This window comes from Saimiri boliviensis, chromosome 10 (assembly GCF_048565385.1).
Source record: "Saimiri boliviensis isolate mSaiBol1 chromosome 10, mSaiBol1.pri, whole genome shotgun sequence".
Taxonomy (NCBI): Eukaryota; Metazoa; Chordata; class Mammalia; order Primates; family Cebidae; genus Saimiri; species Saimiri boliviensis.
Window position 1 is genome coordinate 91,272,001 of NC_133458.1, and position 26,261 is coordinate 91,298,261.

General features: G+C 42.3%; 2 protein-coding genes across 13 annotated transcripts in view; one reads left to right on the forward strand and one right to left on the reverse strand.

The window, feature by feature from the left end:
* PALS2 (protein associated with LIN7 2, MAGUK p55 family member) overlaps positions 1-6,037 on the forward strand; it is a 119,103-nt gene extending 113,066 nt beyond the window's left edge. For all 6 annotated transcript variants that reach the window (XM_039473021.2, XM_039473020.2, XM_039473022.2 and 3 more), the window contains one exon: positions 1,083-6,037. In XM_039473021.2, coding sequence (XP_039328955.1) covers positions 1,083-1,259 — 177 coding nt within the window. In that variant the 3' untranslated portion in view covers positions 1,260-6,037. The remainder of the gene's footprint in view (positions 1-1,082) is intronic.
* Positions 6,038-6,368: 331 nt separating this feature from the next.
* The window catches only part of GSDME (gasdermin E), an 84,644-nt gene continuing 64,751 nt past the window's right edge, over positions 6,369-26,261 (reverse strand). For 6 of the 7 annotated variants that reach the window (XM_074379623.1, XM_003935135.4, XM_010345687.3 and 3 more), the window contains 5 exons: positions 20,633-20,797; positions 19,665-19,792; positions 17,700-17,889; positions 14,297-14,370; positions 9,923-10,850 (listed from right to left, as the gene is read on the reverse strand). In XM_074379623.1, coding sequence (XP_074235724.1) covers positions 10,617-10,850; positions 14,297-14,370; positions 17,700-17,889; positions 19,665-19,792; positions 20,633-20,797 — 791 coding nt within the window. In that variant the 3' untranslated portion in view covers positions 9,923-10,616. Of the gene's footprint in view, positions 9,741-9,922; positions 10,851-14,296; positions 14,371-17,699; positions 17,890-19,664; positions 19,793-20,632; positions 20,798-26,261 lie in introns of those variants that run through there. The other variant, XM_074379624.1, reaches the window with a different exon arrangement.

Consider the following 26,261-nt stretch of genomic DNA (forward strand, 5'->3'; position numbering starts at 1 on the left):
TTTTCATCTCATAGGGGTCCTTTATCACCTCCCTTGTTCCCCAGCCCTTCACCCATTCTGGTCTTCTTTCAGTACCTTAAACATGCCACGGTTGTTTCCTTCCTCTGGATTTTTCTCTGCTATTCGCTCTACCTGGATGCTGATCTCCTTATTTTCATTTAGTTCTCAGCTTAACTGTCATTTACTACTCAGTCTCTTTCCAATCACTTTATCTAAAGTAGATGTCTTAAAATGCTTTGTGCCTGTTTTGTTTCCTTCATGGTAATTATCATAACTTGCAATTTTTTTTATGTTTATTTCCTCTTTATTTCCTTCACTAAAGGATAGAAATCCTCTGTCTCATTCACTGTCATATCCACTGATTCTGAAACATAGTAGATATCTTAATAGGAACTCAATAAATATCTGTAGAATATGTAGAAGTACAGTAAAATTCAAAACACCATCTTACGAAAAGCTTTACTTACTTAGGTAAACCCATTGCTTATGTATTCCCCACATGATTTCAAAATGACTAAAACTACTTTATGAAATATAAACAGGGTCTGGACAAAAACGTAAATAAAAGTATGTGAGTGTGTGTTTTGGTGGAGGATGGGCAGCATGTAAGATTAATCTTCGAAAAACACTTCTAAGATTCTCTGACCTTATCTTAAAAGAGAGATGGAAAATTTGGCTTTGATCTTAACAACCACTGCAAATTGAGTTCCATAATTTTCTGTACCTAGACCATAAGATAAAAAAAATCTTTTGAAAAGGATGATACAGTTGAGCTGGAAACCGGTCACCTGCAGTAATTCTGTTACCGTAGATTCATAGTCTTTTCATTAGAAACTTTATCCTAATGTCAGTGAAACAGAAGATGCAAAACACTCATAAATGTAAACATGAGTGGTGTTGGAAAGACTAAGACGTGAACAGATGGCAGTGTCATCTTTAACACTCTTTATGGATTAGATTTTGAAGATTAATACCAGAATTACAAGAAATATATCTAACCTATTATATCCACTTCTAGTTGGAGTTTGAGCAAGTGAATATGCATTGTAATACAAACATTTCCTTTTAAAACTCTTCAACAGGACTCTGACTTGAAGAAAACAGTGGATGAAAGTGCACGGATTCAGAGAGCATACAATCACTATTTTGATTTGATCATCATAAATGACAATTTAGACAAAGCCTTTGAAAAACTACAGACTGCCATAGAGAAACTGAGAATGGAACCACAGTGGGTCCCAATCAGCTGGGTTTACTGATGATTCAGTAAGGTTAACAATGAAATTAAACTTTTAAAAAGTGACTGCAACAAATAAACCTTCTACTGAGAAAATACATCACAGATAGAAGATATCTGCCAAGTCCAGGCATTTTTATGGTGTAGATTGAAATAACAGTACACTGTTCTGAATTTTTATATAAAATGTGATTGGGAAGGTGTACTAATATATAATTTACCTTAATTTTTCTAACTTTGTATGGATAATCTTTCTATTCATATCACATAAAGAAATGCGTTGAAGCATTTTGTATATGTTTTGATTTAGTACCCTTGCCTTTTTCATCAAAGGAATTTTCAAATCATTCACTCTAACATTGGTCTCACATTTTCACTGTGATAATGAATATTACTTGAAATAGTTTTGTAAAGCTGTCATTTAGTTCAGTATTCAAATAGTGAAGGGTTAGTCTTATCAAAAGAAAATAGTTACTGACCTTCCTTATAAATTTCTTACATAAGCAGAATTTTAATGTCCGTGTTATAGTCTACTACCATCTAAATCTGATATCAAAAGTCTGATCAGTTTACATATTTTCATTATTTCAGAGATGTATGGCTATCCATTCTAATTTAAATAGATACATTAGTTTTGTCTCTTCATTTCTATCTTTACTGAAAAATTGAAGAGCAATACCTTGCACTCTCTTATGAAGTTTTTCTTTTTATTTGTTGCAGTGATATGCTGATGCTAACTAATTTAACATGTACACAATAAGCTCTGGGGCTGGAAGCAAGGTCATGCAGACTGAGAGAGTGCCTTATCCTGTAAAACCTTACAGCAAAATGACACTTGAAGAAAGTTTATTTATTTTCACATGTAAAATTTTAACTGAGAAAAGGAACCTACTACTTTAAACAGTGTTTTTATTAGAACATGCTCAGCAAATGTGTCATGCCTCTGCAAATTTTTGTTATGTTTGAAGATGCCTCTAAGTTTGCAGTTGGAGGTTTTTGTGAATAATCAATGTGCTTTTAGAAATGTGATGTGATCCTTAGGGTGCCTGTTCTGTCGTGTTGAGAACCAAATCCATTGAACAACTTAAAAAATTTGGAAATAATTGTCAGCTATTTTGTATACATACACACAAAATATATACATTATATAATATGTATTTATGTATTATATAATATATATTAAATAATGTTTTGTATATTGTTTACATATCTGTTAAGAAATGTACTTTTTTGTTTTTTGAGATGGAGTCTCTCTCCATTGTCCAGGCTGGAGTGCAATGGTGTGATCTTGGCTCTCTGCAGCCTCCACCTCCTGGATTCATGAGATTCTTGTGCCTCAGCCTCCCAAGTAGCTGGGATTACAGGTGCGCACCACCATTCCCGGATAATTTTGTATTTTTAGTAGAGACAGGGTTTCACCATGTTGGCCAGGCTGGTCTTGGAACTCCTGACCTCGAGTGATCCACCCACCTTGGCCTCCCAAAGTGCTGGGATTACAGGCATGAGCCATTGCGCCTGGACAAGAAGTGTACTTTTTGTTTAATGATTGTGGAAAGAAGTTCTCCTTTAGATGCATTGACTTACATAAATTCCCACATAAACCTCAGTTAATATCTTCCTTTAGGATTCTTGGATAATAGAAATTCTTTGTAAAACATATTCAGAGATGCAGTTCATTATTAAATTACAGTAACCATATTCTATATTGTTGCTAGCTTTCCATTAAACACTATTCATACTTTAAAGGCTTAGGTACTTAAATATTGATGTTTATCTTTGTCTGGTGTTAGGTGCCAGACACGTGACTGCTGAATTTGTTTTTCCCTTCACCAAAGTTGTCATATGGAATGCCAGCTGGGAGGACTTTGAGGGAAAAGAAAATATATGACAAAAAGCAGTATTCACACATTGTTTAAAATATTTTTCACAATAAAATAAAACACCCAAGTTGTCATATTGTTAAAGTTGGAAAGCTATAGGTTTTTCTAACTGTAGATTTCATGGCCAGAACACAAATTCACATTTCTTGTCCCTGGACAGGAAATGGGTAACAAAATGGATTGTACTATTTTAATAACTGTGGAAGCTTTTAAATTACATGTATTTACACCAAATTATTGGCTTCTCAAAGCAACATGAATCAAAGCCACAGTATCAAGGTGAGGCCCTATGACTTAGTGTTTCAACACACACTGGAAATTTTAAGAGAAATTTCAGTTCTGCAGTCTCAGGAATCGTGCTGTATTGTCTAATGTACTTTCATGCCGCAGCATGGAGCCCCTTTAAACAGCTTTGGGATAATTATAGCAGCACAAGAAGTTTATCTGCAAAATATTTCAATTATCTTGGTACAGTAGATGACTTTTACATCATGTATATTGCTAGCCTTATGTGATATAAAATGTATTACTTAGAAAATATATTTAAAGGAATTATTTCTATTATAAATGGTATTCATGATTAACTACTTAATTAATGCTCATTAGATTTCTCCTAATATAAAATGAAATGATGCAGTTTAGTTCGTTTCAGTCTAGATGCCAGTGCTAACAATAATATATTTGGATAAGTTCATTGTATCTCAATGAAGAATCATCGAACTTGAAACCCAAGTCCCATATGAATCTGCAGGAACAAGCAGTGCTCTGCTGGGGCAAGAAGCTCCAAAGGTTCCGGGTTCTTCCTAGGTAATGAGAGTATAGCTGTGATCAAGGAAATATGAACTTCTCTTTTGGGAAGATCTGAGGTAATTAGCATTATAAAAGAAAATGGCTTAGAGTGACGTTGAGCAATTGGTAAGGATTGAAATACACATTCATGTGCTTTTGGGAAGCATGATGTGCCAACACATTAATGTGCCTGAGGGTTCCTTGTGGACAGATGAGTGTCCACATTTCAGCACTCAGGGCATGGCTGTACACAACCTAAGACTATATATATATATTTTCATTTTCAAATGTACAAATATCCATAGAGGTGATGTTCCTAGATAAGTCACTTAACTGTAACAGAGAAATAAATGTGATGGCCCTAGAAAGTAGAATTTTCACTTTCATTACAGCCATGCCTTTATTACACAGTCTCCATTTCTGTGTAATATTTGGATATCATATATCAAATAGATCAGGACTTTGTTTATTTTGGCTAACTTTATACAATTGCTGAACATAGCTTTCTGAAATAGAAATTGTGTTAGAAACCCAGTATACCTAGAGCAGTAGTAGCCTAATCCCTAGATTCTAGACTCTAATAAATTTATAGTTGTCTTTAAGAAGTTTCCTTTGAAGCAACAAATAGATTATTAAGGCAAATTTAGATAAAATCCCAAGTTAGCAATAAAATACAACCATGTGACATTATAGATTATGTCCAGTTACTAACTGCTTTGACCATAATATCCCAATGACAATAAAAAATGATCCTTGCTTTAAAAATTATTAAATGGTACTTATTTTTATGTATAAGAAGTGTCACGATCCCAGTGATTGGAGTTGATTTTCAAGGTGGATAGCCATAGAGTTAGGTAAAATTATTTTAAATTGGCAAACTAAAGATAAAAATTTTGCAAATTGCTCAAAATAATAATCTACTTACATTTTACTTTTATAACTTCTGAAACAGCACTCCATTATCCAGAAATCAGATGCTAGACAGCCAATAATTTCGTTATCAGTGAACCTTAACTAAACATGAAAAAGGCAATCCTGAAGTTTTATGTACATAGTTCATTTTTTAAATGTTTGAGTTGCCATATATTATGTATGTGTGTATATATATACATATATATATACAGCTCTGTGTATAATATGTAAAATTCTCCCAAAATACATGGATATAAAACTGAATGTATTCGTTCATGTAATTTTAACTAGCATTCTAAAATTTTAAATTACTCTCATTTCTTAAACATTCTGAAAATTTTTTTAGTTTATTTTAAAAGGCTCTGGTTCCACCTTGAAGCTGATAATCTTTTTGAAAAATATGAGAAGTTAAGCTCAGAAAGTAGTGATTATCATAATTTAATTTTCTTAAGGAAAAAGGGGAGGGTTCTGGATAGAAACCTCTTGGGAAATTCTAAAACTTTGGAATGAATCTGTAATATGATTTGGGCTGAGATTATGGTACCTGCCTTTGTCTTATTTCAAGAGGTTTGCTGTGAGAATTCCTGTAATAACATCTGTAATGTATCTAGAGTTCTGGGAGAAATCATTCTTTTAAATAATGGAATTATAGTATATAATACAAATGAATACTCACAAAATTTAAGAATACATTTGAATAATAATTCAGCATCTGTCAGTTTTTATGCAGGTATGTACCTGAGGAAGACGACAGTTCTGTAATTTTTTTAAGGTAAGGTTATTTTTAAATTGCATTTTTGTTCTAGCCCTTTGCAATTTATGGTCTTTAAAAAATATTTTTCATAATTCATCATGCTACATTCTGTGTTCTTGGAATGTTTTTTGAAAAATATACAAATTCAAATGCGTATCATGAGTCCTTAATATACTAAACGGTGAAAGAATGATATTTCTAAAGTAAGAAGCATGGTTCACACCACTTTGGGAATACACTGCAGTACTTTAAAAAAGAAGTATTCTCTAGTGATAAAATTAAAGACAGGGTACTGGCCAAGATGCTAATTCTGATGTCTGTGTGATCTTTGATGAAATTTATATTTCCATTTATCATTACTATTCTACTTGTTAAGTGAGGCTAAGTTAATATTTGTCTTCGCCTTAAATTTGTAACTGTGATGTGGCAAATGCTGAACTGAAAAATCTTTATTGAATTACTTTATCTGTTCTCTTTTATTTCAAAGTGTACCTTTTTCTAAAGTAATGTAGTGAATGGTGAATACCACTCAGGAATTCTTCCAGTTTTAAAATAACCCCAAAGATACAGTTTCAGCCAGAAGAGAGAGGGTCTGTTCTGCTTTCTTAGTCCTAATCAGGAAGTCCCTTTTAGCTTATGATCCCATATTAAAGCCAAACCCTCAGCAGATCTGTGCCGCCAAGCAGATCACTCACAAATCAAACAAAATGTAAGCAAGCAATCCAGTACTTGGTTACACCAGAAGACTCTGAGCTTTGCCCCGAAAAACTGCCCTACTTTATTGTCCTTATGTCTGAAATCACTGCAGGCCTATTTTTTTTTTTTTTTTTTTTTTTTTGACCCATACCATTAATTTTAAAAAGCCTCTATTTCTTTATAGAAAGAAACATTCACAGTAAGGTCTAGTTAGTGAACCTCAAAATCCAGATATTAATCCACTTTAGTTATTACTTTCTAATTGCTTCTCAGTCATTGGCTAATAAGGGAGTGGTGTGATAAATTTGACTTATTGTCACATACAAAAGTTGGTCAGAAGGGATAGTTCTCTTCCTTTCATTTTTCCCCTCCTGGCTCTTTAAATAGAATGAACACATCTTTAGTTAAAGTAAATGCCCCTTATAAAATCAGAAGATTGAGTGATTTACTGCTTGTAAAACAACTGTTTTTGAATCCCATGAAATAGGTGGTATTGCTAACACAGAACAGAAGCCAAAAAGGTCTTAAAACTAGAAATAGCTGTCTTTATTGTACTTCAGCCAACAGCAAGCCAGCGGTAGGAACAGGTATAAATGTGACAGGCCATATATGAAATTTGGCTCTCCTCCTATCAAAGTGTCCTGGGAGCTTGGAGGAAGCCTTAAACAGGAAAAAAGTATACTCATCTGATGTATGTAGAAACTCATCAGCTGTAAATTACCAATGTTAAATCAGAAGTCATTACCAGATATATGTGGTTTTCATCTTACCCTTGAATAGCAGAGGTGGACAGTAGTGTAAGTAACATTGCTTTAAAGCATGAGGCTTGTCCTGGTAAACATGGTCCAAATGAGAAATGCCTCCATCGTTTCAGGTAGAATCAGATTTCAGCCATAAGCTTAGCTACATCTGTATTTGAAATGCAACATAAATATTTCTTATGTCTCTGTATCCTCTTTTAAAAAGAACTGCTGACTGGCTCCTGTTTCTTCAGTAACATTGATTTTTTCTTTAAAAAGAAGTAGTATCTTGGACAGTGTTGTAAAAGAATGAGCACTAGCTTTGAGCAACAAGTGCAACTTCTCCATGTTATGTTGAGCTCTGTTAGAGCCTATGATGAGTATTTGAGGTGAAACCTTGCTGTGGGAATTTGTTATTCCTCCTCCACCCCCGCCAGTTCATTTTGGTAAATCTTTTCTTTGAACACAGATGCATGCTTTTTTTAACCTCTAGTCTTTGAAGTGACTGTAGAAGAGAATTTTTAAAAAGGAGGGCAGAATGCTTGTTAGCAATCTGAAAATCAAAGCTGAACAAGCTGATTAAGTTTCTGATTAAGAAGTTTAAAAATAAAAACTAATTGCTACTGCTTTCCAGGTAATTGTATAACTGGTTTCTGTATAAAAGAAACATTATTGCTGTTGTTGTATAAATAAAATTTTCCTGCAGTACAATTAAGTATTGATTTTTCAGAAACTGACCCTATAAACCTTTTCACATAATTCCATGTGCTGTCCAAAACAAAAATAATTGAAATGTCTAATCCATGAGATTACATACTCCTGGTAAGATATTTTTGTATATATAAAGAAATAAATATTTACTCTTAGAAAAATGTGTTTCATGTATAGGTAGAACTAAGGTTTAGAGATAACGGAGACTATCTGATTAGCTTTGGTAATTTTACGGTTTGCTTTTTTTAACTTTTAGGTTTGGGGATACATGTGAAGGTTTTGTTACACAGGTAAACTTGTCACAGAGGTTTATTGTACATGTTATTTTATCATCCAGGTACTGAGCTCAGTACCCAAAAGTTAATCCTTTCTGCTCCTCTCCCTCCTCCCACCCTCCCCAAATAGACCCACTTACAAGTGTGAACATGCAGTATTTGGTTTTCTGTTTTTGCATTAGTTTGCTAAGGATAATGGCCTCCAGCTCCATCCATATTCTTGTAAAAAATATCTCATTTTTTATGGCTGCATAGTATTTCATGGTGTATGTATATATATATATATATATATATATATATTACATTTTTTTTTACCCAGTCTGTCATTGACAGGCATTTAGGTTGATTCAATGTCTTTGCTATTGTGAATAGTGCTGCAGGGAACATTTGCATGCACGTCTTTATGGTAGAATGATTTATATTTCTCTGGGTATATACCCAGTAATGGGATTGCTGGGTCAAATGGTAGTTCTGCTTTTAGCTCTTTGATGAATCTCATACTGCTTTCCGTAGCGGTTGAACTAATACACACTCCTACCAACAGGAGTGCTGCAACCTTACCAGCATCTGATAGTTTTTGACTTTTTAATAGCCATTCTGACTGATGTGAGACGGTATCTCATTGTGGTTTTGATTTGCATTTCTCTAATCATTAGTGATATTGAGCTATTCTACGTATGCTGCTTGGCCACACGCATGTCTTTTGAGAAGTGTCTGTTTGTGTCCTTTGCCCACTTTTTAATGAAGGGAGCTTGCTTTTCTCTTGTAAAATTAAGTTCCTTATAGATGCTGAGTATTAGACCTTTGTCAGATGCATAGTCTGCAAATATTTTCTCCCATTCTGTAGGTTCTTTATTCTGTTAATGGTTTCTTTTGCTGTGGAGCAGCTCTTAATTAGATCCCACTTGTCAATTTTTGCTTTTGTTGCAGTTGGTTTCGGTGTCAGTGAACAGTGGCACTTTTTAAAGATTTAATGAGGAAGTTGGAGATATCTAGTTAGAAGAAACCTTTGGAGGCCCAATTCCATCTCGCTGTAAGCACACCTAGCCCTGCCACGCCCACATCTCTACAGGTGTCTGCCAAGATGCCTGGTAGTAACTGGAGGCTGGGAACAACTGTAGTAGCATAAAGCTACCTTCTTTTTAATAGCTAGTTCTTAAAACAATCCAGCATGTCAACTGGCTGGTCTTAGAGCAGTTGTGCAACAGCGAGATCCCCGAGATTACTGTGTGATGTAACCCGGACTTTTGGTGCTTGCTGGGATGGCATCTTTCAATCTTAAGTTTTTTATTTTCATCTGGTTTTTGATTTGGAGGATAAGACATACAGAATTCTATCAGGAATAGAAAGATAAAAAATCTTCTCTGCCTCTTCTCCTAACCTCTAAGTCACTCTCTCCCTAAAGGAGCCACTGTTAGATTTCATGTAAACTCTTTAAATGAAAATTTTCGTGCATATTGATAACATGTATACATCCATCTTTTTACGTAAGTAGATTCATATTACATCTTCTGTTTGTAATTTAGCTGTACTTAGAAAACCGGACAAAAGGTAGGTAGAGGGCCACCATTTTAACACAACTGCTTTCACTTTTGCATATTCCTTTCCAGTTTGTATATAAGACATTTCTTTATAGCGGTTGCCACTTTATAGCCTCTATAAGCATTTCCATGAAGAGTTTTATTTTTAATAGCGGTGATGAAAGGGTTATTTCCTTTATTCTTCCTTGTTAACATTCATTAAAATCTGAAGGGAAGAAAGGGAATAAGTGGGTGATGTTGCAAGGAAAAAAGAATAGGTGATTACATGTTTCCAGCAACTGCTACCCCTCATCCCCAGAGGCTCAGATCCTGTCCATGGACAGAGGGAGCCAGTCCAAGCTGTTTATAGAAGGACATCAAAACAAACAGAATCAAAAGCAAAACAGACAAAGTTCAAAGTTTCCTTTAATAGAATACCCAGAATACATAGGAAATCAGCATGTGCCAGACATAGAATTAGTATGTTCACCAAAGCATGGCAAGGTCAAATAAATGCATATAGCTAGGGTCCCAGGCAGGGATGGGTTGCTATTAGATTTTTTAAAGTATGATTTTGGTTAGCAGAGGAATATACTCTTAAAGAGCATTTACAATTCATTTTCCATCATCAAGTAACATACCAGCACATCTAAAACGTAGCCTCTTGTGTGCAGAGAAATTGCCTTCCCACAGCATTCACAATGTAAAAAGAACTTTTGATTAAAGAGTGAACTCTTTCTGTATATCAAAAAGAAAGTGGAATGCAAGTGACAGATGAACATATTACTGGGCAGAAAAAAAGTCTGAATGGATGCTAAGAATTCTCAGCCCTCCCAGCTCTCCCTCCCAGCTCTTTGGTGCCGGAACCTAACTAAATCAGATGCTGGGTTACCAGCGCAGGAGGGCCTCTGATAAGAAAAACTGTTTAAAGAGTACCTGGTGGCTAAAAATGAGGTCATTTATAATGCAAAATGTCATCACTTCTTAAACTGTTTTGTAAATTTGTTTTATTGGTCAACTTTTAACATGCGTCTGACCTCTAATAATTCTGAAAAATACTCAGCTTTGGCCAATAACATGTACTTACAGTTCATATGTGACATCATGAATGTTCTCTGCCTAAAGCACAGAGTCCATTCAGGGTTATACAGAGCAGCAGTGGGAAGATTTTAGAGTCCTTCAGAATGACGGCTTTCACAGATGACTTCAGTCTCTCCAGGCTAATGTCAGCTGAGGCAAACAAGCGCTGCACGATCCCAAACCTTTCTGTATCTTTCAGGGGAGCCAAAGTTGGGTCTTCAAGATCAGATACTCCATCATCAGACAGAGCACGAAGCTGAAATAACAAATTCACTTTAAAAATCTACATTGTGGACAGTAATGCACTTCTAGGTAATTCTGGGAGGAAAAAAAATCTATGTCCTTTTTTTTGTTGTTACTGAAACAGAGTCGCGCTCTGTAGCCCAGGCTGGAGTGCAGTGGTGCAATCTTGGATCACTGCAACCTCTACCTCCCAGGTTCAAGTGATTCTTTTGCCGAAGCCTCCCAAGTAGCTGGGACTACAGGTTCATACCACCACACCCAGCTAAGTTTTATGTTTTTCGTAGAGACAGGGTTTCACAATATTGGCCAGGCTGGTCTCAAACTCTGTACCTCGTGATCGACCGGCCTCAGACTCCCCAAGTGCTGAGATTACAGTTGTAAGCCATCATGACTGGCCCACTATGTCATTTTAAAAATTCCCCAAATAGAGCAGGAAAACCCTTGAGGTATAACATACAATATATTTGATCCAGGGAAGGACCTCAGGCTGGATTCTGTTAAATTTGCCTAGTGTCCACTGTCTGAATGTCTACTCTGAACTCTTTCTACTAGTCCCATTAAGTCCAGCACATTAGAAAGGTCAGAGTGTATCTTGCTCATATAAAATAGTATGTCTGGTTTTTATTTTAATGATACTAGAATTTCTTATATATTTGCATGAATTCCTCAAAGGTAGGTACCATAGTTTAATTATGCTTCCTGCCTTTTCCCTTGCTACTCCCTTCTTCCAAATTTCGGTATTGATCTCCCCTTCTTGTCACTCAGTTATCAGCTGAAATGCCACATGGAGGGCCTTTCACAATCCCTTTCCATCTATCTACTCCCAGCCCCAGAACTCAGCCTTATGTTACTCCATTATGTTGTATCCACAAACTTCCTAAATCTTAATGTGCTTGATAGTGTTTGCTCCGCTTACCTTATTAAAACCCTAAGCTGCTCCTGAGACCAGGGACCTTGTCTGTCATGCTCGCCACTTGCCTTGCCTACAATGCGGATACTCACTGTGTTCTTCACAGAGGTCACTTTGGATACCGCTCTAGTTCTACCAGCTCAACACATACTTGAAATATTTGATTTGTTTTTAGGGTCTTGATCTGTGCCTGTAATACTTTTTCAGAAATCTTAAGCAATTACATATATGCCAGTAGATTTCATTTTGAAACAGGCACTCAAGATCTGATTAATACAGGAGTAAAATTTTAAATTAAAAATGAAATAAGCCTAGAAAGTATGCCTCAATTTTAAGAAATCTGAAGGGAATCCAAAAGAAAAAATTCCAGAAATGTCCTAAGTAGTGGTGACGATGCTGAAAGTCATGCAGCTTGTCCAGGTGACTGAAGGGTAGCACTCACTGGAATGTAAAAGTACTTCTGTGTTTATTACCAAAATCAGCCTCATGAACCTTGTAGATTCGCCAAATACAACTCATAGTGTTACCATTAGGCTCAGACTGCCAACGATTGATTGTGCTTTAGAGAGTAGATTAGACCTGCTTTTTAAGCACAGCATCACATCCTGGTGATTTAAGGAGGAGCCCCACTGGTGCAGGCTGGAGACTGTCAGCAGTCTGGCAGGCTCCCTGTCCTTACCGCCTGGCCGGGAAGAGCTGCACAGCATCCAGCTTCCTCCTCTAAATCTCCACCAGCCCCTTTGCCCATAGGTATTTCCAGGTATAAAGGGGAAACAGTGACCCAAAGGGTGGTGCAGTGAAGCTAACATTCTCTATGGATTCTAACGCTCTTTCACCAGTTCTGGAAATGTGTTAGTGTATCTGGCACTGTACTCCCAAAAGCCCTTCAGAAAGCCTCTCAAAGTTACCCTGGCTACTAGACAAGACAGGGCTGCAGATGGATTTTGTGGCCTGTTTTAAGTAAATCCCTTAAACATGACGCTAAAATCCCTTCAGGAGGCAGGTGCCTCGATGTCTTAAATACAGCTCTTGCAAATCTGAGGAGAGATAGGTGAAGACCCCCCAGGAAGGTCTTTACAGAAAAAGGAGGTCTCTACATTGAGCAGCTGCCGAAAGGAAAACAAGTGCCCGTGGTGCGGTTTTGAGCAGAAGCAGAATTCCTTCCATTCTGAACTCTAAATGGGTTCTAGCTACTGCTCTTAGAACGCCAACAGAGCAGAACTTTTGGGTAACACAAAGGTCCTAGAGCTGATCAGCAAGGAGGACAACAGCTAAGTGAGTTTGTCAGAGAAGGGGTTAGATAACATGAGCTTGGCAGGATTTTCCTTTTTCTCTGCTTCAGCTGCAGTTGGCGAGTCTGTAAATACTTGGGAAGGACTAACTTAGTAAATGCTGAGCACTCAGTTGCTGCAAGAGGAGCTAAGATCTGAAAGCAGAGCTGCTGTCTTGCTCATCATTGCATACAATTAGAATAATAAGTATTATTTCCATAACCAGACTGAGCCACCAGCCTTTACCCTCAGCTGTCCCAGGACACATGCTGGCACATTTTCAAGTCCCATTTTTGCAGTCAGTGTATAAGAACGCAGGTTCCTCTGGGCCTGTGGAATCTTTTAGTTGTGAGTGATACCTGATCTGCTCCTTGGAATGACGCCATGCTGCATGGTCTTCTAATGTCTTTGCTGTGCGTTAAGGCACCAACCACATTGCACAGAGTCCCCAGAGTAGATGTATACCAAATGTCAGGGTCCTATCTAGGCAGTCTTCTATCCCAATACCTGCTTTCCAAATCTGAGAACAGAGCTCTGAGAGAGCTTGGGCCTTGGACTTTAGTAATGAGGCCTTACAATAATCAGACCATGTGTGCTCAGCTCCTCTGCCCCAGGCTGAGCAGCACCTGCGGAAGCTACATAAAACTGGCTGCCCCATCAGGATGGTTTCAGGTCAATCTCTTGGTGGTTCTTCACTCTAATGGCCCAAGCTATAATTTAAAAAGGAAAAGCTTAACCTTGACTCTCAAAGGCCAAGCTCATCGTTACCTGACTCTTCCTCTTACAGTGACATTTCCAGAGGGCACCAAGCTAATGATATTTCTAAAAGAGGATTAAAGAATCTGTCGCTCCCTGGGACAAATCAGTTTTGGATACCTTCCTGGCGAATCTGCTGCAGAGCTAAATCAAGCCAGTCTCAGCACAGAACTGCCACTGCAAATAACATGGTGTCAGGTCCCTTTCTTGCAATGTAACACCAAGCCTTGGCCAAAATTATCTCCAATGGAAAAAGTAAAAGATTTAGAGTCTGAAGACAAGGATGGAGTCCTGGCCCTGCTAACAAGTAGTGTGGACAAATCATGTCCCTCTGGGTCTCAGTCTTCCCATGGGGTGGGATGTGTATAAAAGTGGAGTTAATAACAGTACTTACTTAATCTACCTTGAAGAGCTGTTGGGGACGAGAAGTCCTAGAGGTGTTTTATCAGCTGTGGGATGTTTACCCCCTCATCATTTCCCCATTCCTATCCATTCTAAGGTCCCATCTGGGAGGTTACTTACCAAGTGGCACAGTGTGGGAATGATCTGGAGTTTGTAGCACGTGCCCAGCAGAGCTGCTGCATTATCTGGCATTTCTACAGGAGACAAAAGTCACAGTCACCGTCCATAAAAACAAGTCCATGAGAACAGAGCCAGCCTCTGTTGGCACCTAACTTATATTTTAGTACTTTCCCGCCAGCCAGGCAGGGGAGGTATTCAGCAGTTGAGTGAATGGTGCTAAATGGGCAGAAAAGACCTTGGAGAAGACAGATGTAGGAACCCAGCTGCCAGCTCTGCATTCCACCAGAGGATACTCCTTCATAATCAGCTTACCAAATGGAAAGAAATGCACAGACTCCAGGGGGAAAGAATCAGTGTGGAAAAGTAGACCCTGCAATCTGGTGACAGAGAGTGACATTTGAGCCCCTCCACACATTAAGGCTGCAGCCTTAGGCATACCTCTCTGAACCTCAGTTTCCTCATTTGCCATAGTTGTTTTCTTTTTTGCATATGTCCAATTATGTAAACTATAATATACTATGTCACTAATCATTTTGGGGAGGAAAATGCTGTTTAGCTTGATCAATGCAGTGTGGCCTGAGGCCAAGGGCAGCAACAGCAGAGAGACATTGGAGCAGAGCTGTGCCAGGGCAGGGGCTGCACCAGAAAGGCCCTTGCCAAGCCCCGGGGAAAGGAAAGCCAGGTCAGTGTTGTTCAAAGTGGATATTAAACACCAACCAGGGAAAACCAGATACAATTCCTAAAAGGACCACAGTGAGGCAAAAATGAGTCACCTGCTCAATCAGGTAGCCGAGGGACTGCTGAGGAACTGAGTTGCTCCTGCCATGCTTTAGCAGCCTTATTTGTGAAAGGCAGTGTGTTGCTAAGGTGTGACCCAGAGAGTGCAACAGAGAACTGCTCATTCCCAAGAGAGGGTGTAGGGTGTTAAGGGGGTGGGGGCAGCACGCAGGAGGATGATCCTGCCAGAGAACCTGATGTGATATTTGAATGTATGTGCATTTGTCTGGAGAAGATCTACAGCTTCTCAAGTAGGCTCTTACCCCCGACGCAGGAAGACTCAGTATAAGTGGCCTAGCGTATCCAGCTGAGCCCCTGTCCACAGCCATCTCATCTGCTATTGCTGTCCTGCCTTCACTTTCCAGGGTGGCTCCTGGGTGCCAGGAAACCATAATCCTCATCCCTTATTCTTGGAAATTCCCGAGTCCCATATTACTCATTTAGCTGCTATCTTGAACATGATATACTAGTTGCCACAGACACAGAAATGAAAGGACAGCATCTAAGTTACTGAGCTTACCCACTAATTTTACTACTTGACTGATTTATTGGAGGGCCAGGACTTGATATTTTCTCCTACCTCAGTACCTAGCAGTGCCTACAACATGGTATAAGCTTGTTAAATGTTTCTTGAACTGAAAAGAATTATTTTGATTGCTCTTCCATATGCCAATTCTATTTTACTAATGGAATCTAAGGAGTTCAGAGCTTGGGACTTGCTTAAGGTTACAAGGTGGTGGAGGAAATGTCCCAGGAGACAGGTCACATGTGGGACTGAAGTGCTGAAAACAGCTATTAGAAAACCAAAAACTAGTGTGAGGACCTAAAAAGACCCCATTTTCTATTCCAAGCACTTTTCCCCCGATTCTAAGGAGAGAAGATTATACTGTCTAAGAGGAAACAAAATCAACTCAGAAGGGCTGAGGATTATCAAGAGCACAAATAGAAGGGCTTTACGCCAGCCTGGCCTCCACTGGGACTGACATACAAATGAGATCACAGTTCAGAAAAATAAAGAAGGGCGGGATTGGTTGAAAACTTTAGGTGCAGCTGGCAGTCTCAAGATTTCACTACTTCTAAGCTTCCAAATCAGAAACAGCAAGTCAGTTTCACATCATGTGTCAACTGTGAGTGGCCTGCTGCCTGTGTGCAAGCTTGGAGAGATTTTTTCTTTTTTTCAGAGACAGGATTTTACTCTGTCATCCAAGCTGGACTGCAGTGGCATGATCAAAGTTCACTGCAGCCTTGAATTCCTGAGTTCAAACGATTCTCCACAGCCTCTTACGTAGCTGGGACTACAAGTACACACCACCATGCCTGGCTAATTTATTTTTTGTACAGATGAGGTCTTGCAAGGTTGCCTAGGCTGGTCTTGAACTCCTGGACTCAAGTGATCGTCCCACCTCCGCCTCCCAAAGCACTAGGATCACAGATGTAGGCCACCACCCCCAGCCAATTGCAGAGAATTTGATGCTGTGTCTAGGCTCAGGGAGAAGACGACTGTGGTGCATTCAAGATGCTGGCCCTGTGTTACCTATTTGATATCACTCATCTAGCCTACTGACAGAAATGCTGAAGTAATGGGGTATTTGAGGAAAAGGTGTCTCACAAGTTGGAGAACTCTGGCCTGTGTATTAGCTCCTGACAGAATGCCTATACGGAAAGACTCTCATGCTCTGATGTTAACACTGGGAAAAAGTTTCTACTGGAGTTCCACAGGGCTCTATCTTATGTCCTGTTCCAGCTTACCTGTCAAAACTTTTATCCATGAGTTGGAACAAGACAGCATATATTTATCAGCACGTAGAGTTGGGAGAGGCATTTTCTCAGATTGTTTAAACACTAAAGCTTACTGGGTCTGTTTCTATGTGATGCCGGGGAGGAACCCTGAATGTATCAGAAACTAAGTGTCTTGACTAATATCACCACACAGGGAACCTGTGGGGACTGATTTGCCACAGCTGGCTTTTCTGAGAGGTATCGGGAAGCCCAGCTTCCTCGTGAAGGATGCCCATCTCTGACAGGCGCTCTGGCATGGTGAGTTCCAAATGGGAGTGGTACAGAGGTGACAGAGACTGCTCCACAGTAACTGGATGGCCACTCCGCTGGGAGGCCATTTCAGGACCAGTGAAGAAGCTGTGGAACTGGGCCCAGCCACAGCTCTGCCTCCCCGCCTTGTACCTTAGATGGTTGGATACTCTCTGGGGCCCCCTTGCCCCAGACAGGGGCTTGCAGGGTGGGGAATAAAAAGTTTGCAAAGAAGATCAGAAGGACTGAAAGGCGGGGGTAGACCACTTGCCAAATGAAAGTCGCTGCCACTCAGCTCTGCCAGGGCTCCCATGTGAATCACAGGCTGTCGGGGAGATGCTTGCTTTTGCTGGCAACGGGGCACCTGCTGTGGCCCTTCGTGAGAGTGGGAAGCTTGTGCTGGACGGAAAGGCCTCCTTCACTCTCAAATCTGTGGTTTCCCATCAGCCTTCCACCTCTTACCCTTCCTGTTCCAAAAGGGAGGGACCTGTATGTACCAAATCTTCCACAGTTACCGTCTGCATGTCCCCAGAAGCATAGACAGTAGGCAAAGCAGTTTTAAAGTGGCAGCAACCATTTCCTTTTCTTTTCTCCTTACCTGCGAGGGCACTGACCAAGAAGTAGGCCATTGTAAAGAGCCGCTTGCTGCCCGCATCCTCAGGGCCTGGACACCCACCCTGTAAGCTGCACCCCACCAGTTGCAGGAAGGCCATGAGGTCCTGCTGCTGCCGGGGCATCAGCTCCACGAACACCAGTTGGGGCGAGAGGCCGCTGACCAGGTCATCACACTGTAGGGCAGGGAGAAGAAGGGGGATGGTCAAGACACAGTTGTAGTCAAGCGCCACAGCCTGGGCCTCACCTCACCAGACACGCAAGCCCAGGCCCTTGCCCTTCCCTTAAGGAAAACACTACACACAGCTTTTTTCTACGTTCAGAAATTGCTAATCCATGGGGCTACATTTCACTGAAGGGACAGTAAGCTGACCCTGGCCCATGAGGGTGGGGGACGTACTCGCTGGAACTGTGGCATAGAACCTTCCAGGGCAGGGCAGGGTCTGTCGGGCAGGGCCAGGGACCAGAAACAACAGGTGGTTATACACAGAACTGGGGAGGGTGATGTACAGGCATCATCCCGTCTTGGTTCTCAAGTGTTAAACTTGGTGCTCCAGCCCCCAGCCATGTTCCCACCGCGCACTGGGCAGCTGTGTCTGTCCCCCAGGGCCCGCTGTGGAGTGAGGTGACCCTGCTCGAGAGCCAGGTTGGACCAACCCGCCAATTCTGCACCACCCACAGCCTTGGTGTCCAGATCCAGTCATCTGACAGCCTGACCCCACCCCCGTCCCCATCCGGGCAGCTTGCTTCTCCAGCATCTGACAAGGCAGCTGAGGCTCTCTCCACAGGGTGCTGGCCTGACATTTTCCTCTTGGAAGAAGTTATTTTCGGAAGTAGAAGTCAATGGGCTTTTTGAAACACTGTGTTCTCCCTGGGGCTGAGCTAGAATGCACATGTCCTGGGCTGTGGGACTATTTCAATAACAGGTTCCATCACTGACACCCAGGCTCTTTCAGTACAATCTAATTTCAAGAGGGAAAAATAATATGAGCACTTCCCTGGAAACCATGAAGCATTGAATCAGTTATTCAAACTCACTGCATGATATAATAGAAAAACAAAAGAACAGAAAACAAAACTATAGTCAAAATCAGGCTTATAAAGCCTCAGCCGTCAGGGAAGGAGGACACACAATCTGGGTGGCGGGAGGGTTGGCAGCTTGTGCGGCTCACCGTTTTCACAACTAAGAGCTATGGAACTTGACCTCCCCAGGAAATCCTGCTGCTGCAAAACAGAAGAATGCAAAGCCTATTTGTTTCTCTTCTGAATGGAACAGGTTGACTTGCTAGATTCTGCCACACGGCCCCCTTGCATTAGTCTGCATAGTAGCCTCCCAACACGTGTGTCACCTGGAACCCAGGAATGTGACCTTCATCTTTGCAGATGTAAAGTAAGGAAATCAAAATGAGACCATCCTAGATCCAGCTGCGCCCAAACCCAATGATGGTCTCTTTATAAGAGACAGTAAAGGAAGAGACGCAGAGACACAGAGGGGAAGCCCATGTGGAGCAGAGGCTGGAGTGCTGCTGCCACAAGCCAAGGAGCACGAGGAGCTGTTGGCAGCTGGAGGAGACAAGGCAGAATTCTCTCCTAGATCCTCTGCAGGGAGCGTGGCCCTACAGCCACCTAGATTTTGGACTTCTGGCCTCCAAAACTATGAGAAAATAAATTTTTGGTTTTTTAAGCCCTCAGGTTTGTGGTAATTTGTTGAGGCAGCCCTAGGAAACTACCACTTCCCTCTGCCCCTGATGCCACCTACTTGTCTGCACTTAGAAAACCCAGGACCCAAGAGTCAGAAAGAAAAGAGACAGTGGTAGAGTGAAAAAGAGGTGGGGAAACCTTTAACACAATTCCATCCTGCCTCAAAGCCTTGCCCCAGGAGGTCTGGCCTGCCTCCTGTTCCAGGAGACCCTAGAAAACACTGACTGCCTTGAGACGTCTCAGGTCTCACCACTGGTTCCAGGACCATGAGTAGTTCATCATCAAACAGGACCGCCTGGAAGATGTCGCTCAGAGCTGTCTGTTGTGGCTCTGGCAGCTCCACAAAGGGATGGAAATTCCTCTCCAGGAGCGCGGTCGCTGTGAAAACAAAGCACACCCAAGTCTCATGACCCGCGATGCGCATCTCACGACGTCCCACCACAACTCCTGCTTTTTATAGCTAACCAGTCATCAGTTCTTTCACGGAAATTCCCAGCTGCAGTCAGTCATGGAACTCAGAAATAAACATCAAATTACACGACACCCTGCATATTTTTCAATAACCAAAGGGTGAGGGGAAAGAGAGAGAGAGAGAGAGAGAGAGAGACACACACACACACACACACACACACACACACACACACACACACACACACAAAATAAGCTCTTTAAAGCACAGTATGCTGTGAGGAGCAAAAGGAATTGCTACAGGCACATCCTGGGCATGGCCCCTCTTCCTCTTGGGCACCATGTGGCCCCTGCCATATGGATAAAGAGCCTCCAAGAGGGCATTTTGCAAGGCTGATAAAGCATTGCTTGTCTTGGCAATGAAGCCCAGAATATAACGAAACAGATGCAAAACTTGGGTTCTCCATCCTCATGACTGATGAGCTATTCTTAGTAGTCAAAAGGGCTTCTGTGCTTACAATGAAAGAAAAATGCCAAGCCCCTGACTGCCTCACTCCTTAGTCTCTGACCCCTGCCCCATGGAGGCTTATTCTCCCCACCGTTCCCAAAATACAGCACCCACAACCTGGGGCTCCCTAAGATCCAACCGCGGTGAGTCCTGCTGAGTGGACTGGGCCTCGGCAGCATCACCTCTTCTCATAGGTTTTCCATGAGTCACTGAGGGGTCACTGGTGCCGAAGGCCACACCACCTCTTGGGATACAGGGCTCAGTTGGCCCTCAACTTCCTATGCCTGCCCTGCCTGCATTACCTTGCTTTAAAACACTTAATGGCCCATCCTGGGAAGATATCCCATGCCCAGCATCTGGCATGTCTATGAATGCAAACTCTCGAAAGGCCAGGGGGTCCAGGTAGACAGAGTCAATTCTCCTCTTGTTCTCGAAGCCACTTTCCTTCCCTTGGAGAAGGCAGAATTCTGTAGTGCAGGAGAAAGGACAAGTTAGGTTCAAGACAATGTCAGCCCAGCCTTGAGGGCACATGTTAGACCTAACTCAGAGTGAGACAGGAGACCCAGCCATCTTCTTCAGAAAATTTCATTCCTACACACATTATATTGCTTGACCAAAAGTCCAGCCACTTCCAACAAATAAAGAAATGGCTGTTATTACCTAAAGCTCTCTTAATATGTATTCTCTGAACAGAAAGATGCCATCTTTAAAACACTGGAAGTATTATTTTACCCCGATTTGAACTGCTTCCAAACAAATGAAACCTGAAATGCATAAAACAACTAGGGAAATCTGAATACTGGTATCTAAAAAGTTGTGCCAGTATATTCAGGTGGCCAAGTAGTTATGTGATTATATGTTTAAGGAATCTTAACGTTTCTGTGTTAATATTCAGAATAATACACAGCAATAAAAAATGAAATACTGATGTGTGCAATTAATGAATTTCACAAACATGTTGAGTGAAAAATGGCAGACACAAAAGAATACATTCTCAATGAATCTTTTTCTGTAAAGGCAAAACTAGTAGTTTTTCAAAAGCCTTACCATTTCAAGCTACTGAAATATTTATAGATGAAACCATGTTAATGCCTAGGATTTGCTTCCAAATAATCCAGTGGGAGAGGAAGGAGATGGTGAAGTTGTGGCTGAACATGAACTGCCCTAGTCACTGAAGCTGGATGGGTGGGCACACGGGAGTTCACTGTATCATCATCTCTGCTTCTGAACATGTGTGAAATGTCCGTAGCGAAACGTTTTTTGTTTTTGTTTTTCGAGACGGAGTCTCGCTCTATCATCTAGGCTGGAGTCCAGTGATACAATCTCGGCTCACTGCAACGTCCATTTTCAGGGTTCAAGTGATTCTTCTGTCTCAGCCTCCCAAGTAGCTGGGATTACAGGCACATGTTGCCACACCTATTTTTATTTTTAGTAGAGACACAGTTTCACCATGTTGTCCAGGCTGACCTCAACTGATCCACCTGCCTCAGCCTGCCCAAGTGCTGGGATTACAGGTATGAGCCACCACACCAGGCAACAAAAAGTCTTTTAAATAATGAAAAGGGCCAGGCATGGTGGCTCACACCTGTAATGCCAACACTTTGAGAGGCTGAGGCAGGCAGATTGCTTGAGCTCAGGAGTTTGAGACCAGCAACATATCGAGATCCTGCCTCTACAAAGTATTTTAAAAGGAGGTTGGCATGGTCATGAGTGCCTGTAATCCCAGCTACTCTGGAGGCTAAGGTAGGAGGATCCGTTGAGCCCTGGAGGCAGAGGTTGCAGTGAGCCAAGATCGCACCGCTGCACTCCATCCTGGGCAACAGAGCAAGACCCTGTCTCAAAAAAAAAAAAAATGTTTTCTCAGACACTTCTGCATTTGAGAACCCAACTAAGGTATCTAAGGTGTAGATAAAAATGAAAGTTTTTATGTCCTTGCTAAACAGAAACAGTGGTAAGCTCAAGAATTAGGGTTCTCCTTATGCATCTATTCACTAACTTGTGTACATAAGCAAAGGCTATGGAATAAAAATGTGGCTGGGTCCAGTACGTGCTGCAATGTGGAAGGCATGATATCAGCACACATTTTCATTTGCTTGTGGGCCTTAATGGTGCTCATAAAGACAGAATGGAAAAGAAAAGAAGAATGGCTGTCTAGAGACAAAAGGAACAATCCCTGGCTCTACCCAACTGGCCCACACTCATCAGCATTCAGGGTGCCCCTGCTCCTCCATACTTTGTGCTTAGCCAGTGGGGTGCAGAAGTGTAAACCAGCATGTAGGTCTTGACTTTGTTTCCTGAGGACAGGAGCCTTGACCATTCACACAGCCTCAAATCCTGCCAGAAGCCCCACGAGGTCCCCAAAATAATGTGGAACCAACTGGCATTTTAGGAATCCTCAGCGTCAACCACACTCTCGCCTTCACCCATGCACAGCTCCCCAAGGACACTACCAATTAAATTCCTGCATTCCTTCCATCCATCCGTCACCAGCCAGCCAGTAAATACGCAACGATGCCTCCCTACACGAGACCCCATGCTCACAGATACAAAGGACTACAGCCAGGCGTTGATGATGAGCATGCCGAGAGTGGGGATGGGGCCTGACCAGGCTGAGGCCAGAGTGGCCAGTGGATGGAGGGAAGGAAAAACATCTCTCCTTCTGCTTATCCTAGGTTCATGGCTGAAGCCCCTATCACAACAGACAGATTAACAAGAGAAAAAGCATGCGGGTTTACTGAATAGCAGTTTTACATGACATGGAAGCCTTCATAAGAAAATGAACATGTGAAAAAAATAGTTAAACCTGAGTACTTTTATGCTAAGTTTGATGAACAGTGCTGGAGAAATATGGCAGGACAGAGCATACGATGGAATGGCCATTCATCCAGGAACTCAGCACGGCCTGTCTTTTTGCCTCTCTGTGTCCTGTGCCAGGAGAGAAGACTGCTCCTTTCCTCCAGGTAGAGGGAAGGCACCTCTCCCTTGAGGGTCTGTAACCTGCATCAGGGGAAAACTGGAAGATCCTTGTGAGGTTTTATGACCTGCTACACAGAGAAGCATGAGGGAAAGGTCACAGTGACCTTTCTGCTTTGGTCATCTTTTCAAATACCTTCACTTTAAAATATCTCAGGGTTGCATGTCCTGAACCCCATTACAGGGAAGGAGAACCAGAAAAGGCTTCTCAGCTGAAGCAGCATCTAAGCAGCCATCTGATGGTGGCACAGCAGTGAAAGAGGCAGGAGCACGCCCAGAGAGAGGCACAGCAGGCCTGGGGGGGAGACGGGGCATGGCATGCCCCAGAACGCAGCAAGATCATAGGGCAAGTGGCACTGGTGAGCAGAGGGAAGGCGGGAGACCCATGCTGGGGCTAGCCCATGAGGCGTGACACGGTGCAAACTGCATTCTGGGGACAAAGAGAGCCACGGAAGGGTGTCTGAGCAGTTGAATGAAGTGATCAGATTTTAATTTAAAACAGTCCCATTAGTTACCCTGCTAGGAAGGAACAGACAGGAAAGAATCAGAGTAGCCAGTTATGAGTCTGTGGCAGAGCTGGGCGCAGCAGCACACCCCTGTAGTCCCAGCTGCCTGGGAGGCGAAGGCGGGAGGATTGCTTCAGCCCAGAGATCAAGGTTGCAGTGAGTTATGATGGCGCCACTGCACTCCAGCCTAGGTCACAGAGTGAGACCCCGTTTTTAAGGAAAGCAAGGTGGTGAAGCAGGGAAACGGTGTTAGGGCCAGTGGGGAGATATGCAGATTCAGGTGCAGCGTGGGAAACACAGGTTCACATCCACAAGGAATCCAACTGGAAGTTGGTACTGAAGGATGCTAGCAAAGGCTGAGCTGTCTAAAAGTGCAAGGCAGAAGGTCAAGAAGATGGCAGGGTGCTTCCGAATGGCCCTAAGTGCCTCTTGAGAGGGGAGCTGTGGGTGAAGAAAGGGGTCTCACTGCAGCTGGCATGGCTGAAGCACCTGGCTGGGATGCAGATGGAGTCTGCCTCCCTTCAAGCTTTCAAAGGACGACCAGGATCCCTGTCAAATGCAATCCCACCAGGAAGGCAGGGAGAGAGGGCAGGCATGTCTTCTCAAGGGCCCTTCCAGCCACTGCAGGTTTATGTCTATGAAGCTATATCAGAACGTTCTGTAGCAAGAGCAACAGAAAACAGATGGGCAAAAAAAAGAAAAGAAATAGCAGAACTGGTTTAAAAGCAGGCAGTGAGTCACCCGGAATGACGGCTTGACCACCACGGAACTGCATCCTAGGCCAGGCGGGGAAAAGCCAAGGGAAGGCCAAGATATCCCCCAGGGTACCTCTTCTTAGCAGCACAAAGAGGAGTTTATTTTCAAAGACAGCAGGAGCCAGAAAAGATAAAAGCCTTGAAATTGAAATGCAAACAGGAGAGCCCTGCCAGACAAGGCTCCTTCAAACCCCATCTGAAGAGGGGGGCCTCCCCGACAGAGCTGCAGCAGGGGAGGGTCTGGACACCTCCTGGGACAAACAGGAAGAAGCTCGCATGGGGACCACCACCTAGAGTGGCAGGCCAGGCCTGGGTCCCCGCCATCGAAGGGTCCGCAGAGCACTCATGGACATTCTACAGTATGTGCCAAGATTTCAGAACGCCTAACAGAAGTGACACATCCTTCAATACGGCCAAGATATGGAAATAAGGTAAATGTCTGCTGATGGATGAGTGGATTAAAAAAAAACGTGACCAGGCGTGGGCAATCCCAGCACTTTGGGAGGCCAACGTGGGCGGATCACACGGTCAGGAGATCCAGACCATCCTAGCTAACACAGTGAAGCCCCATCTCTACTAAAAATACAAAAAGTAGCTGGGCGTGGTGGTGCGTGGCTGTAGTCCCAGCTACTTGGGAGGATGAGGCAGGAGAACTGCTTGAACCCAGGAGGAGAGGTTGCAGTGAGTCGAGATCACACCACTGCACTCCAGCCTGAGCGACAGAGCTAGACTCCATCTCAAACAGACAAAAAAAAAAAAAAAAAAAAAAAGTGATGCCTTTATACAATGGAATGCTTTTCAGCCATGAAAAAAAAGGAAAGCCTGCCATTTGTGCCAGCATGATGGACCCAGAGAACATCATGCTAAGTAAAATCATCCAGGCACAGAAAGACGCATACCACATGGTCTTCCTTATGCGTGGAACTGAAAAAAGCTGAACTCACAGAAGCAGAGGGTAGAATGGTGGTTGCCAGGCACTGGGAGAAACGGGTAGATGTTGTCAAAGCATGCCAACCTCCAGCTGTGAGATGTTAACTTCTGAGGCGTCCAGCATGGTGACTGGAGATAATAGTACTGCAGTGTTTACTTGAGACTTGCTGAGAGGGTGGATAGTAAGTGTTCTCACTACACATGTGCAAATGCTAACTGTGCTGGATGACAGATGTGTTCATTAGCTTGACTCTGTAGCAATCACGTCGTAATGTCTGTGAATCATCACTTGTCCACTGGCCATCAGTAAGACTGGACAGGACCACCAAGGCTGACATATGGGGGCTGGAACCCCTTAAGTGCGGCTGGTGACCCTACTTACCATATATGAATGTCAGAGACTGGAATATGATCATCTTCATAATGCAGTATTTTGGAAGACAAAGTCTTTCAGAGAGAAAGAGTAATAATAACAAAAATGCCCTGGAGGACACAAAGTTGGAAGCACGGGCCTCAAGGAAGTCAAGACACCTGGTATTCTCAGCATTTCTTGGTCCCTGACCCACCTCCTTGACCAGTGTCTTCAAACTGACACTTTCTCTTTATGCCACCTCAGATATATCATTTCACCGCCCTGAAATGCAGGCTGCTCCATCTGCAGAGAGAGGGAGGCTCAGTGCCCTCCTTCTGTGCCTCGCCTGTTTCTCCCAGGGATCCTCAAACACCCTTCGGCTTGTTGACGGCAGCACACGAGGACACTGAGCGTT